The sequence below is a fragment of the Engraulis encrasicolus genome, chromosome 2, assembly GCF_034702125.1.
Source record: "Engraulis encrasicolus isolate BLACKSEA-1 chromosome 2, IST_EnEncr_1.0, whole genome shotgun sequence".
NCBI lineage: Eukaryota > Metazoa > Chordata > Actinopteri > Clupeiformes > Engraulidae > Engraulis > Engraulis encrasicolus.
The window spans coordinates 40,748,269-40,764,319 of record NC_085858.1 but is presented as its reverse complement, the minus strand read 5'-3'; the positions used below and the strand labels follow the sequence as shown (position 1 = coordinate 40,764,319).

The 16,051-nt window shown below is 48.7% G+C and overlaps 2 protein-coding genes across 5 annotated transcripts in view; both read right to left on the bottom strand.

Moving 5' to 3' along the window:
- The window catches only part of mazb (MYC-associated zinc finger protein b (purine-binding transcription factor)), a 21,879-nt gene extending 15,705 nt beyond the window's left edge, over positions 1-6,174 (bottom strand). For both annotated transcript variants that reach the window (XM_063188777.1, XM_063188787.1), the window contains exons 1-2: positions 4,862-6,174; positions 4,411-4,561 (exon numbers count right to left, since the gene is read on the bottom strand). In XM_063188777.1, the coding sequence (XP_063044847.1) occupies positions 4,411-4,561; positions 4,862-4,894 (184 nt within the window). In that variant the 5' untranslated portion in view covers positions 4,895-6,174. The remainder of the gene's footprint in view (positions 1-4,410; positions 4,562-4,861) is intronic.
- A 4,629-nt stretch (positions 6,175-10,803) lies between these two features.
- Positions 10,804-16,051, bottom strand: part of taok2b (TAO kinase 2b) — a 51,235-nt gene continuing 45,987 nt past the window's right edge. For 2 of the 3 annotated variants that reach the window (XM_063188750.1, XM_063188754.1), the window contains exons 20-21: positions 13,926-14,108; positions 10,805-12,889 (exon numbers count right to left, since the gene is read on the bottom strand). In XM_063188750.1, the coding sequence (XP_063044820.1) occupies positions 11,807-12,889; positions 13,926-14,108 (1,266 nt within the window). In that variant the 3' untranslated portion in view covers positions 10,805-11,806. Of the gene's footprint in view, positions 12,890-13,925; positions 14,109-16,051 lie in introns of all 3 variants that reach the window. The other variant, XM_063188762.1, reaches the window with a different exon arrangement.

Below are 16,051 nucleotides of genomic sequence, written 5' to 3'. Positions count from 1 at the left end.
TACTCCACTCACTACAATAACTATGCAAAAACAGTCAGTGGTCAGTCTTAGAAATTGCGTGTGCACTTGCACAAACGTGTGCACTTTAACTCTGCCTGTTGCACTTGCACAGAGATCTGGCAGGTCTATTTGTACAAGTACTAGAACAGCTGCACTTCACCTCTAGTTGGAATACATATTTGGCAACTGCATCTTTGGTAGTGTAGTCCAAATCTGGGAACTGTTCATTTGTTACCAGATTGGCAGGCATTTCTGGCAAATGCAGATGATAAGAACGGTTTTCATTCCTGTCAGCTGGTAACAAATGGACAGTTCCCAGATAACAGAGATGTCCTCATAACAGCAGATGATTGTGTCTACCATGTATGAAATAGTCCTATAGTATTATTTAGTATGCTTGCCAAAGGCCTCTGCTTGCCGCCAGCAAGCATACTAATTGTTCTCCAACAGTTTATTTAGTATGCTTGCGGGAAAGCATACAAATTGTTCATCAACAGTTTATTATTATTCAACATTTTTCCATTCACCTCGGCCTATGGGAATCGCCATTCATTAGTACGCCGGCTTTGAATCGTTGCAGCGTTCGAGATAGAGACACGGTTCGAGTCCCAAATTGAATAGCTTGAAAAGGGCTCAGGGTGGAGTATTTTTTGCTGGCCTACCCTATCCTAGGGTTTTTAACTAGGTATCAACTAGGTAAAGGCATTGTCAGAGAGGTATTGGCTCTGAATACAAACTGTGTGAAGATCATAAGCCAACTCGTAAAAATGTTTCAGAGAGAGCAGTTTTAAAATCCCTGTGATGTGACCCCATTCACTGACGAAAAAAAATGTGTGAACAGCTCAGTGCATAGGCCTGAATATGTCCATTTTTTGACTGAACAATTTGGCCTAGAAAAGTGATCTCAGCTTTGACATGAAGAGCAGGGTTGTGCCATTTGTGTGTCAATATCATCTGACAACTTATAGACTGTAAAAATAAGGCGGCTGCACATATTACTCAGCTATTGACCGCCAAATTGTCACCTTTAGAATCTTCATTCATACACACACACCAAGGAGGTCTACATTACTTACTGTATCATTGACACACACACATGCAGCCATGTAGAACTTTAGACCTCTGCTGTCACCTGGGCAACCATGGCCTAATATGCTGCTGTGGCCACTCTATACAGTAAGTGGCAGTGGCCTACTGGGTAGGGTGTTGGCCTGTCAGAGGGTTGCAGGTTCGAATCCCACCCTTACCTCTCCCTACCCACCCATTGCTGAAAGGCACCTGAAGCATCCCCACACACACACACACACACACACACACACACACACACACACACACACACACACACACACACACACACACACCCCTCTCTCTCTCTCTCTCTCTCTCTCTCTCTCTCTCTCTCTCACACACACACAGACCTCTATCTCTTTCCCTCGTGTTTCTCTGTGTGTATACAACAGCTCTGTGTGTGTGTGTGTGTGCATAAGCCGCGAGCATACTAATAGCATTGTCTCTCCGGAAAGTCTTTTTATTATTATTATTATTATTATTGATTTATTTTCGTCCAGATATAACGTTTTTTTGTGATTTTATGTGTGAATAAAATATGGCTTGAATGAAAAAAGTTGATACTCATGATCCTAAATTCATAAACTCAAAGTTGCAAGTTGGGTCCTAAATATCACAAGAAAGAAGCAGAGGACGCGTTGAAGAGTAAGGGGAGGGGTGGGCACTGGATAGCTTATCAGCCCACTCTGAGCCATAGCTCAAACCGTCCCAGGGACGGCCTTGCACTGTCCCATAGCAAGTGAAAAACACCTCCAGGTTTACCAATGTTCCACGCCAACTCTGCTAGTTAGCCTCCGTTACACTTATCATTGACCATTTTATGCAGATTTTCCAACACCAACCTGTCTGAGCATGAAAGCCTATTGCATTTAAGCATTCCACGTCATGCCCATGTGTGAAAGTAAAAGTGAAGGCCCATTGGGAAACTCCAACTCCCATTGTCATTGTGACACAGCACTCAGTGAACACTGCACACAATGAAATTGCATCTATGCTTCACCCGTGCAAGCGGGCATCCCTCAATGGTGCCCCTAGGGAGCAGTGCGGCGGGACGGTACCATGCTCAGGGTACCTCAGTCATGGAGGAGGATGGGGGAGAGCTCTGGTTGATTACTCCCCCCACCGACCTGGCGGGTCGGGAGTCGAACCAGCAACCTTTGGGCTACAAGTCTGACGCCCTAACCGCTTACCCATGATAAGTGATGGAAGGTCTGGTATGGATGAATTTGACAGGCCCGCACAAAGTCCTGACATGAACCCAGTAGAACACCTTTGGGATGCATTAGAGCAGGGACTGAGAGCCAGGCCGTCTCGACCAACATTAGTATGTGACCTCACCAATACACCCTCGAAAGAATGGTCAAAAATTCCAATAAACACACTCTTCAACACTGTGGACAGCCTTCCCAAGAGTCTACGCTGTAATAGCTGCAAAAGCTGGACCGATATAATATTGAACCCTATGGGTTAGGAATGGGATGTTTCTAGTTCCCCTTAAACATTAGCCTGATAATCATCGACTTTCAAATCTCTTCGAGACTTGGTCTGACCAAGAGCATAACAATTAACATTTCCCAAACGGCATTTCCCAAATGGCCTCCCTTGGTTTGCTAATGATTGATTGCTTCCCAACAAAGTGGGAGGAGTTCCCGTATTTGCGGGAACTCAGAAAGTACTTGCATTGACTATTGACCTGACTGGTAGCAACGCTGAAGCTGTTGCGTCACTAGGAGGGCACGGCCTGGCTACATAAACATAGCCATGTGGCTTCATGCAGAGGCATAGAAGTAGAAGTATCTACCTTATTAGATACAGTGCAATAACTGGTATAACTGATAACTCTTACTGGCCTACGCTATGGAAGATCATGCATTGGTGTTGCAGTTACGTACATCAGTAGGAGTATTTCTATACTTATCTACTTTATACATGAAACATTTAAATGTTTCAGATGTTAATTAACCTTTTTATTACGTATTGGCCTACTTGTTAAGACTGTGGTCTTGTTTATATGGGACATCTAATTCCGATTAAAATTCAATTCCTCTTTGAAAACATCCTGTAAACATTTCACAACTTGGGATTTAACTTATTCGGAATGATACCCTCGTCTATTAAATACTGTATATGTTAATTCCACTTGAAAAATAATTCCATTCGTTCCACACCTGCTCGTTGCTATGCAATGACGCAAGAGGCAACAACACAGACCCAGGCCCAGTGCCTGCATCCTCTGTCCAATCAAAACGCGTTCTAATCCCCAGACGTTCATTCAGAATTACGTGAAAGTGCTTCATACAAAGTCGACGGAGAATGATTTTAATTCCGAATTATTTCATTCGGAAATACAGGGAGTCATAAATATCTTATGTTGGAGTTGACTCCATAGGGCCCATTATCGGGTGCTATGCCCCTGTATACACGGTATATGTTAATATGTTGTATACTGTGACTATTTTAGAGGGAACAGCTTGCTATGCCCCTATAGTATACAGTTTGTATACAGTAATATGTTCATGTATAATGTAACTACTTTAGAGGGAACCGGTTGCCATGAGCATTAACCTGTATACACAGTATATGTTAATATGTTGTACACTGTGACTATTTTAGAGGGAACAGGTTGCTATGTCCCCATAGTATATACAGATGTTCAATATGTTCATGTGTACTGTGACTATTTTAGAGGAAACGGGTTGCCATCAGCATTTACCTGCTCAGAGCTACTGTGCAGCTAACAGGATGAGAACCATTCAGCAGGCTGCTCTCCTCTCCTCTCCACTGCTCTCCAGGCACTCATTCACACACAATACCCCTCTCTTCCCCCCTCCCTCTCTTCTCCCCCTCCCTATCCTCTCTCCCTCCCTCTCCATGTGTCTCTCTGTTTCTCCACCTCCCTCTCCTCTCCCCCTCCCTGTTTCTTTTGCCCTCCCTCCACGTCTCTCTGTTTCTTTCCCTCCGTCTTTTCTCCCGCCCCCCTCCTTTTCTTCGCCCCCCTCCCTCACTTTTCTTGCCCTCCCTCTTTTCTCCTCCATCTGCCTCTTTCCTCTCCCCCTCCCTCTCTTCTCCCCCTCCCTCTCCATGTGTGTCTGTTTCTCGCTCTCCTTTTCCACGTGTCTCCTCCTCTCCCTCCCTCTCAGTGTATCCCTCTGTCTTCTCCCCCTCCTTTTCCAAGTCTTTCCCTCTGTTTCAACCCCTCCCTCTCCAGCATCTCTCTTTCTCTCGCTCTCTACGCCCCCTCCTTTCCAAGTGTCTCCCACTCTCCTCTCCCCCTCCCATCCCATCTTCTCTCCTCTCCTCTCCCAGTGGCTCCCATTCATTCACCCCCCGCCCCCCCCTTACCTGGAACTGGGTCCTCATTCAGGGCTGCTGTGTCCACCGTGGACGGGGGCGGGGCCATGTGATCCGGGGGCGGGGTTTCGGACGAGGTCGTGTGGACAGACATCAGCTCCGATTGGAGAGAGCCCTCCACTTGGGTTTGGGTGGGTGTGGTCTGTGGGGGCAAAAGAAAAAAAAGAGGAAGAAAAAAAAAAACAAATACAACCCTTTCTCACTTCACTCCCTCTCGCAGTCTCTCACTCACAATACAATTCACTGCACTTTGGGGGGATGCCTCATCTCATTTAAGCGGCTGCACTAAATTGCCACACCAGACCAGCTGGGCTGCGTGGCGACATGGTACACTGCTGACCGCTTGACCTACTGTGAGAACAACTAGCCACACAACACAACACGCACTACTGTACAGTAGGCTGCATGCTCGCCTTGCCTCGCTGCTCCAATTGCCTCTTACCTGGAAGAGAAAAGTGCTCCACGCAGCATCCATTTTGCTCGGCAGTTCAGCAGCGGGATGTACCCTATCTATCCAGGAGAGCTAAGTATGTATATTGCTGCCTAATAATTGCGCTGTGGCAGCGCCGGGGGCATTACGCAAACTGAACTACCGCTACGGGGATCATACATTGGAGAAATTACGCAGAACAAGAGCACCCGTGGCGATACTGTCCAGACTTGTTCTGTATAGTAGCCACACTATGCCAAGTTATTATTTCATAACCATTCATAAAAACGCGTACCGATTATGCATATAGCAATATCTGCAATCTACTGGAGTATTCTTTTAGTTTGGTTTCTAACTTTTACGCATTGCCAGACTGGGGTTCGACTGTCAAAATAACGCATTACTTTTAATATGCATGACTTTGAAAATTCAACATATCAGCACACGAAATCAATAATGTTTTTTTTTTAACCAAAACATAATCATGCATGATGCTAACACTGAGCATTATGATTGAATGTAGTATTTCAGGCATCTTTTTTAAAAAGTAACGTTTTCTAACACACGCATTAGAACGAGTAGCAGTTAATGTTTCGATTCATAAATCTGTTTTTTTCTCGCTTCCCCCAACAGGCCAATGGGGCTTGTTGTCGAAGCCTCGTTGTTGGATTCAAGCCCTGACCCCGGCTAGGAGCGCCAGAGCGCGGCTGCAGCCCGCCTCTCCACCTCGGCGCCTCAATTCAGGGGATGTCATCTTTCTTTTTTTATCGCGCTCTCTCTCGCTCTCCCTCCCTCCCTCCCTGTCTCTTTCTTCCTTTTCTTTTTTAATTCCTCTTTCTTCTCCCCCTCCTCTCCTTTTCTCTCTCCGCTATGTCCCAGTTGTTGTTAAAGGGGATGATACCGCGGTGGGTCCTTCTCCCCCCTCCTCTGCTCATTTCCGTCCGTGTGAATGTGAATGGAGCGCAAACTCCCTGCTGCCAGCTCCCTCCTCCCGACCGAGGATTTGGGCCGACAGAAAAGGAACTACAGCATTCTGCCAGTCGAGTCGGCGGTGAAATAAAAGGCGTTCTCTCCCCTGCTTACATCACAGCTCTGCGCGCCTCCCCCGCTTTTTAGCTCGAGCGCGGAGGCTAGAATAAACAACTCCAGAACGGCGCGTCTTAAAGGGGAGCGCGCGACAGACGCAGCAGGCAGGGCAGGCAGCTCGCACCTCACAGGGGACACGGACGATGATGATGTCACTCTATCGGCCAGTTTGATAGATAGCCGCTCTAGCTACCGTGATTAGACGCCGCGGCACGGCAGCCGGCCTATCCAAATGGCGCAGCGGCTGAATGACACATATCATCTATTTTTATACCGACGCACTCGCAGAGAGCCAGGCAGGCCAGGGTGTATCAAATATGCTGCCTGAGGCTCAGCAGGGCAGCCAGCCACACTGTTATGTAGGATTGCAGAGCGCAGTGTGCCTTCATGAAAACAACTTTGTTGAGCTGCATCATACAAAACCTGTACCAATACTGCAGTATTACGCACTGAATTGGGCAATTTTGGATAGGCTATCTATTGCAAAATAATAATTGATACTGCAATCCAGCTGTAGCCTATCTTGTCCTGTAGGTTTCATTCCATTAAAAGGCTCTCAGTTTAGTGTGTAATGTTGTAGCTGCTGCTAGTTCAAACAGAATAAGAATAAAGACAAGGAGACAATTCATGTTAATAACAATTTATTATCTTTTAAATTACTTTGCTTTTTTATTTTTTTGTCCAACACGTTTGAAAGACCCTTCCCCCATTCAGTCAAGCCACAATATGCTTGATTTTAAGTATTTAATAAGTTTTTTTGTTCCTTTTTGTTTTTAAATGTAATTACTGAAAATGTCTTCCCCAGCGCTTGGGCTTCTGCACAGCCGTCAAGTCAGTCATTCCCCACCAGTGCACTCTCTGCCTGACAGCCGTGGGCTGCACTCCCACTCCAGGCGCCAGGGGTCGCTGTGGTGGAGCAATCCCAGTGTCTCTTTTAAGTCCTTCAACTCTGTGGAGGGCCTCCTTACACCACATCAGTCCAGGGGCTTCTCTGCACCCCATGCCCGGGGGCCAAATGGACAGATGTGTGTGTGTGTGTGTGTGTGCTGCAGTCCCAGTGCTGAAGTGTGTGTGGATTGTGATGCCATCTGTGGTTCCCACACACACACTCCTATATATATACACATCCAGAGAGCCCACTGGTCAAGTCAAATGGCACAACCTCATTGGCCCTCGCACACGCTCTCCCTCCCCCCATCCATCCAACCGTCAAATCACGTCAGGAGTTGAGCATGCACGCTCCTGTCGGATTCCAAGCATATGGGTTATGTTACACACAGCTGCTTCCATTCCTCTCCGCCACCAAGCCAAGTCTTCTCTTTCTTTCTTTTCTCATGTTGTCTTTAGTGTTTCTCTCCTCTCCCCCCTGCATGGTCTATTCTGCGTGTTGTGTGTCTGAGTGTGTGTAGTTACGTGTGAGGACACACACACTGTTCTGTTTTGATTCAGTATTTTCTCTTTTGCAATGGCACCTTATGTCCTTTCATGTGAACACACCCACTCACCATCACATCACCCCAAATATCTTTTTGTGTATGTGTGAGTGATTGTGGAGAACAAATCCATTTCAAACCCCACTGAAAACACTCTTTCCCCCACGCATGCACGCACACACACACACACACACAACCCTGAAGGACTTGTTTTTCTGTTCCAGGCTGGTTTTTACAGCTGCGTATTGTGGCACACACACACTCACTCACACGCACACATACACACAAGAGAGAGAGCGAGACAGTTGAGTGTCGAACATAATTGGCCCCCTACTTATAATCTGGCACATGAGCGCAGCAGGCTCCAATATATCTCATATCAGCCATGGCACCATTCTCATTCTCTCTCACTCATGCACGCACACACAATCAGAGGGTTATACTAAGAAACTGGTTCAGGAGTAAACCAGGTTAAGAGGTAAATCATCTAATATAGAAGAGCCTGGAGTCTATTAGATGATTTACCTCTTATCTTCACCTGGTTTACTCCTGAACCAGCTTTGTAGTATAGGCCCCTGTTGAACACCGCACGCGCACGCACACACACACACACACACACACACAGTCAGGTGAACACGGGGCAGTGTGATCCCCTCCACTTCGTTGTGTTCCATGTGTGTGTGAAGTGACCAGTCACCCTCACGTCTCCTCTCATGGCAAATGTGACCCTCGACGTCCGCGAGGAGGCTTAGATAGATAGTTACCGTAGTCCGTTTGTTTATTTTGAGTCCCAAAAAAACGCACACCGCTGCCCAGTCCAGATTGTACATTTAACACGACCCAGCAGCAGCAGCGCCGATACCAGCCGGGTTTGGTTCAGGTCTGGTGGCCCGAGAGTCCGTTTGGGAGCACGGCGCTGTCAAGTCAAGTCAGAACCAGGGCCAGATGCATTGTGGGTCATTTGGCTCCTGTTGCATCCTGGGATGCCCAGCTCCGCACTGGGTGATTTGTATTGTATTGTTTTGTTTTGTGATGGCTGATGCTTGTCTTTTACAGTCTCAAGAGGATGTGTACAAAAAAAAAAAAAAAAATAGTGTAACTAGATTGTTTGTAACACCATTCATTCACTCACACTCACATACACACTCACACTACTCATTACCAATATGAATAAAGAGCTTATTAATAACCATTGAGACCAGCTAACACCAGACCTGGCCACTCAACAACAAAGCTCAGAGTTTGTTCTTTTCCGGAGTTCTTTTAAGTCATCACTGTCCTTTTTCCAGTGTTGTTTAAGTCACCATGGTCCATTTTCCGGTGTTATTTAAGTCATCACTGTCGGTTAGTGGTTTTAAGCTAATAGATGAACCATGTGTTTGTTTGTCTTAGTGTTTCCAGGACAACAAGTGGTTTGCAGGGGTTCCAGTGAGTGTCCCCAAAAGAGGCTGTCGGGGGACCCCCCTCCCCCCATCCCCACTGGAAACGCACCGCCCAACCCCCCCCTCCCCATCCTCCTGGCCATGACACATACCCGGCATTCATCTGGAGTCTTATTTTACATGTTATCAAAAAGGACTACGCAGTCTGCAGGACAGGTACCTAGTACAAAAGAGAGACAGCATCCTTTAATACGGATCTCCATTCATATTTACAACAAGAGATGCGGTGAGTGAAGACTGGGGCTCTATACATACATACATACACTCAAACGCATGCTCACTCACACGCACGCACGCAGACGGACGGACGGACGAGCCCGAGGAGCAGGCATCAGCCCATCAAGGTGATTGGCTTACAGATGTGTAGAAATGCTTACGCAGGCACACGCACGCACACACCATACAATGCATGCAATCATGGCTAAGGCTCCCTCCTGAGCTGTTGAGGAACTGTACACAGCTGTATCACACACACACTCACATACACACACACACAAAACCAGGAGAGAGCCATGTTGAAAACACACACACACACACGCACGCACGCGCCTGATGAGGTGAACTCAGGGTGTGTGTGTGTGTGTGCGCGTGTGTGGGGGTGTGTGCGTGTGCGTGTGTGTTGTGAGCTCAAGTCAGTTACTTGGTCAACATTCAGTGTGTTTGATTGGCGATGGTGTGAAGACTAGAGTGGCTTCAACATCCCCATATAGGACTACATGAACCTGCGCTGGCACCATGGCAACCCCCCCGGCCCCGGCCCCCCAGGACCAGCGATGGGCAAAATGGATTCCTTAGATACAATCCAGTGCCACATAGCATTCCAAACAACTAGGTTTTACCTGTCCAATTCTACCAGGTGATTGATTGGCTGGTTGAATGTTTACCTGCTTGAGTTGAACAGGTAAAACAAAAGGTCATTTTTTGGAATGTGTGGCTCTAGATTGTAACTATTGAATCCATTTCCCCCATCACCTGCCCAGGACTAGAGGACAGGGGTAGTCCACACCACATCTAGTACTCTATGGGTATTTCTCAAAGAGAAGTGTTCCAGCCTTGCTAGGACGAGTAACACCCATTTTTTTTCGTGGATTTCACCAAGGAGTATCCAATAACTAGTTCTACGTGTAATTAACAATTGGGATACTCCTTGGTGAAACGCGTAAAAAAAATGGACGTTACTCATCCTAGCAAGGGAAATACCCTACATCTACGCTTTAGGACTAAGTTGACACTAGCAATGGCACCCCCTGTCAGGCTAGCGAACTAGGGAGGGGTTGGTTGGTTATACAGATGACAAGACAGTGGAAGCCCCTTTAAGACCAGTTTAGTTCAGTTCAGTTTAGGGGATTAGTCCATCGACAGCAAAAACAAAATGGCGGCCAGGCCAAGCGGGCCCCCTGTGTGTAAGACTGCATGAGAGGCTTGATGATGATGATGAGGGGGTTCCAAGATGGTGCCTCCTGCTGGACGGGTGTCCAAACAGCAGCCGTACGTGTTGCACTTTTTAACAATAATCAGATTCACATGTCTGTCTCATTTTCTGTATTTTCTTCTTTTTTTACATCTCTTTCTCTAGAACACCGATACAAAAAATGATACAAAAAAACAAAACAAAACAAAAAAACTACATTGGCAAAAAATGTTATAAAACAATGACATAAAACAATAATAATAATAATAATAGGGATAAAAATGTGCTCTTTCTCTCTCGTCTTGTCTCGCATCTCTTGGCTTTGCCTTGTTTTCACGTTTTTTTTTTTTAATCTTGTAAATCTCTACATAGTTATAACTACAGAAGACTTCGACAAACCTCCTGTAATGTATATATCCCCCCACCTCCCCCCACCCCATATTCACACACACATTCTCTATATGTCCCACAAACTCACATTCTCTTTCCCAAACCCACCCCCCACCCACACACACACACTCTCCAGTGGCTTACAGTCAGGAGAGCACCCCCCCCCCCCCCCCCCCCCACCACACAATACATACAATACACACACACTGGTGATTAAGGAGTAGGGGACGCACTCCCTATACACGCACGCACTCCCTATGCATGCACGCACGCACGCACACTTTACAAGTAGTGTAGTGGAGCATAGTGCCCTACCACCACCCCTCCCAAAACGCACGCACGCACGCACGCACACACACACACACACAGGCATGCACACGCACATGCACACGCACTCATAGGCCTCATCACTCTGGAGTATGAGCCTCCCAATTCCCCTCATACATCCAGAAACTCTGGGGTGAGGTGACCCTCTCACACACACCCTCTTCCCTCTCATACACACCCTCTCTCCCCTCTCTCACACACACACACTCTACCCTCCGGTGTGCATGTTGAGGAGTAGGACAGAGAGGTGTGTGTATTTAGGAGTATGAGAGGTGTGTGCATCTATGTGTGTGTGTTTAAGAATAAGAGGCATGTGTATATATGTGAGAATGTCTGTATCTGTGTGTGCTTGTGTGTGTATATGTGTGTGTGTGTGTTTAGGTGTGCTTGTGTGTGTGTGTGTGTGTGTGTTTAGGCGTAAGACAGGCATGTATATATCTGTGTGTGTGTGTATTTAGTAGTAGGAGGTGTGTGTGTGTTTAAGAGTAAGAGAGAGGTTTGTGTGTGTGTGTGTGTGTATGTGTGTGCGTGTCTAAGAGTAAGACCGGTGTGTGTGTGTGTGTGTGTCTAAGAGTAAGACAGGTGTGTGCGTGTGTGTGTGTGTGTGTGTGTGTGTGTGTGTGTGTGTGTGTCTAAGAGTAAGACAGGTGTGTGCGTGTGTGTGTGTGTGTGTCTAAGAGTAAGACAGGTGTGTGCGTGTGTGTGTCTAAGAGTAAGACAGGTGTGTGCGTGTGTGTGTGTGTGTGTCTAAGAGTAAGACAGGTGTGTGCGTGTGTGTGTGTGTGTGTGTCTAAGAGTAAGACAGGTGTGTGCGTGTGTGTGTGTGTGTGTGTCTAAGAGTAAGACAGGTGTGTGCGTGTGTGTGTGTCTAAGAGTAAGACAGGTGTGAGCCATTCGAGATGTGTGAGGTGACGCTGGTGCTCCTGCTGAGCACGCCGTCTGCCCCGCTCCCCGCAGCCCCGCCCCCCGACGCCGTCCGCCGCAGGGGCTGGGGGCTGTTGCGCAACGCCATTAGGCTCGGACCGCGCACCACCAGGCCGCCCCCGCCTCCACCCCCACCTACACCCCCGCCACCGTACCCTCCAGACGAGCCTCCCATATACCCGCCGGAGGAGCCCTGCTGTTGGGCATGAGAGGAGGGAGGCGCAGGGGGAGGTGGTGGGAGCATGGCCAGGGACTGGGAGGAGGAGCGGGAGGGCAGGTGGTGGGGGAAGGCGGAGGAGGACGGGTGGTGGTGGTGCGAGGAGGAGGAGAGGTGATGCGGCCCGGACATGGGCCAGTCGCCGCCTCCTCCTACGCCTCCACGGTCTCCCCGATCGCCGCGGTCTCCTCGATCGCCGCGGTCTCCCCTGTCTCCGCGGTCGCCGCGCTCCCGGTCTCGGTCTCGCTCGCGGTACAGCTGCGGCGTGCTCTGGTGGTGGTAGTGCTGCGGGAGCTGGTGGCGGTGGTGGTGGTGATGGGAGGAGGACGAGGAGGACGAGGAAGAGGAGGAGCGGGAGGAGGACGAGGGGATGTGCTGAGGAGGGGGGCCCAGGCTCAACACCTCGCTCATCACGGGGCCCCGCACCCGGTCGTGACCCGTCACCGACGACAACGAGGCGGCGGAGGAAGTGGACTCTGCTCGGCTGGGCCCGCGGCGGGAGTGCGGTAACGGCGGCTGCACCATCCCAACTCCACCGCCTCCTCCGTGGCTCCAGTGGCCAGAGGGGCGCGGCGTCTGGCCTCCTCCCCCAGACGGGTAGCCCTGCTTGGGGTAGCCTGCGTCGGGCTGGTGGGGGTAGCCCCCCGGCTTGGGGTAGGCCTCGGAGGGGATGGCGGTGAGGGCCAGGCTGCTGAAGCCCAGGCGGAGGCTCTCCGAGTCGAAGGCCTCGATCTCACTCGCCTGGCGCTCCAGCAGAGAGCGGATGCGCTCCGAACGCTCATTCTGCAGCGAGAGCATCTCCTCCTCAATCTGGAGAGGGAGGGGGGGGGGATGGGGAGGAGAGAGAGGGAGACGGGGAGACAGATAGGGGGAGAGGGAGAGATGGGAAGAGAGTGAGGGAGGGAGGGGGCAGTAGAGAGGGAGGAGAGAGGGAGATGGGAAGAGGGGATGAGAGAGAGAGGGGAGAGAGATAGGGGGAGAGGGAGAGATGGGAAGAGAGTGAGGGGGCAGTAGAGAGGGAGGAGATGGAGAAGGAGGAGAGGGAGATGGGAAGAGGGGATGAGAGAGAGAGAGATGGGTAGAGGGGATGAGGAAGAGGAAGAGAGAGAGAGAGATGGGGGGAGGGGGGAGGAGAGAGAGAGATGGGGGGAGGGGGGAGGAGAGAGAGAGAGATGGGAAGAGGGGATGAGAGAGAGGAGAAGAGAGAGAGAGAGTGAGAGAGATGGAGGAAGAGATAAATGGTAAGAGAGAGAGAGAGGGGATGGGGGAGAGGGAGGGAGGGGGAGGTAGAGGGGGAGGAGAGAGAGGGAGGGAGGAGAGAGATGGCGGAAGAGAGAGAGAGAGAGAGAGAGAGAGAGAGAGAGAGAGAGAGAGAGAGAGAGAGAGAGAGAGAGAGAGAGAGAGAGAGAGAGATGGGAAGAGAGAAATGGGAAGAGAGAAAGAGAGGGTGATGAAGAGAGGTAGAGTGGAAGGAAGAAAAGAAAAAAAAAAAGACAGAAAGAGAAAGAGAATTTTATTCCAAGGAGAATGACGCTGCATAGGACAAAAGAATTTAAACTTTTAGTACGAGGGGTATGACATTGCATAGGACACAAGAACTTAGACTTTTTGTGCTGGATATGTATTTTAGCTTTTTATATTATTCACATTGTCCTTTGAAAGACACTCTCACACTTATTCATAACACACTCCTACTCTAAAATACACACACTAAAACATTCTACATCAGCAGGACGTGGCTTATGGACACTCTGGACAAGGTCTTTCACTTCACACACACACACACACACACACACACACACACACACACACACACACACACACACACACAGTATCCATATCTTACCCTCTGTTCGAGCAGTGCTCTGCGTATGGAGACCCTCTGCTCCAGGTCCTTGAGCTCCCTCTCGTGCTGGGTGTCCGTGTGGATCTTGATCTTGCTCTGGTACGCGTTGAGGAGCTCAAGCTCCTGCTGCAGCTGCATGCGCAGCACCTGGTACTCCGCTTCTTGGGTCTCGTCCAATCGCAGCTGAGGAGGCAAGGGGTCAAAGGTCATCATGGGAGGGTCCAAGGGCATGGGGGTGGAGCTACTACTCTATGAGGCAGAGGGAGGGGCAATGTCGGGGGCAGTGGAGGCGAATAGGGGAGAATGCAGGCAGGCAGCGCTCTAGGGGTGAACGTCTGTGTGTGTGTGTGTGTGTGTGTGTGTGTGTGTGTGTGTGTGTGTTGTCATAGGCGTTTCGCTAATCTGCGTTTGTAGCCAAAGCTGTATAGGGGTGTGTGTCCTTGCGAGATTTGATGTTGGTGCGTGTGTGCGCACACATGTTCATAGCTGTGTGTGTGTGCGTGTGTGTCTGTGTGTGTGTTAGTAACCACAGCTCCATTACTATTCTACTAAATCCCAATAATCATAGAGCAGTAATTCAGTGTCTGGACATAAACAAGTTGGCATCACAAGACATGTCCTCATATGAATTTCTAATGTTGACACTAAAAGTTTTGGCTTGTCATACTTAGGTCTTAGGCCACCAAAACCTCTTCAAATGTCCAAACACTGATGGACTGTTCCATGTGAGCTACAGCTATAATAATGTATGCTAACTACCGGTACTCTTAGCAACACTGCCGACTACAACAATGCTAACTACTCTTAGCAACACTAGTGGCGGCTAACTACTTTTAGCAACACTACAAACTGATTAGAGCCATGCTAACTACTATTAGCAACAGCACTGACTGCTAATTACTCTTAGCAACACTGCAGGCTACAGCAATGCTAATTACTCTTAGCAACACTACTGACTGCTAATTACTCTTAGCAACACTACTGACTGCTAATTACTCTTAGCAACACTACTGACTACATCCATGCCTTCTTAGCAGCAGGAATATGTCCCACCAGAGATATCTTGACTGATGGCTGCGCAATGCATATGCCTCTCGCACATGCGCGCACAGTGAGGAATGCACGCACACGCCATGCAGCCAACCCCCTATGGTGGAGAAGCATACACCAGTTGAGAGGCATGTGTTACTACTACTACAGCTCAGCACAGCAGAGTCAATGGCTGGATATTAGAATAGACACCAGGCATTTTCAATGGCAAAAACTGCTACCAGAACAGAGGACTGGCCAATCAGAAACACTCACTTGGTATCAAGGCGGGACATGATAAGAGTGGGCGTTTCTGATTGGATAGTCCATCAATACGGGAAATCTTATGTGTTCTGATTGCAAACCCATGGTTGAAAATGCTTCAAGACCCTTCTAACGGACTACAGTAGAGTTGTGGTGTCCGTTCTAATATTCAGTCATTGGACTGAACACAGCAGAGCACAGAGAAGGGGGAGGGGTTAGCAGGGCACGCTGGGGGTGTGGCTTAAGGTAGATGACACAGGGAGAGACGGGGCTTAATCAGGGATAGGCTGGTGATGCATAAAAGGGGCGTGGTTTAGTCTATGATTGACGCACCCTTGTGTTCCTCAAAGCCAATCAGAAGTGCTCACTCAATATCAGAGCCGCACATGAACCGACAGTTGACAATGCTTCAAATTAGTTTTAACCAATAGAATGGAAGCTTGGTGTCCATTCTAATATCCAAGTTTATCAAAGGGAGCGCTCAACTTCTGGAGTAAAATAAATAACTTTGGATGCACGAAAAAAGCTACTAACTCAAAGAAGAGGAAAAGTCCGCACTCACGAGCGGAGTCAAACTATTTATTTATAAATTACCACCATGTCCACAAGCAGACGCACTGATGAAGCAGACGCGTTTCGGCTCTTAAGTCATCTGATGATGGCTTAAGAGCCACGTCTACTTGTAGACATGGTGGTAAATTTATAAATAAATAATGAGACTCATTCTAATATCCAGCCATTGAGCTCAGCACAGCAGAGCAGAGAGAGGAGGGAGGGGTTAGCAGGGGAGAGGGTGTGGCTTAGACAGGGGGGCGGGGCGTAACCTGTGATTG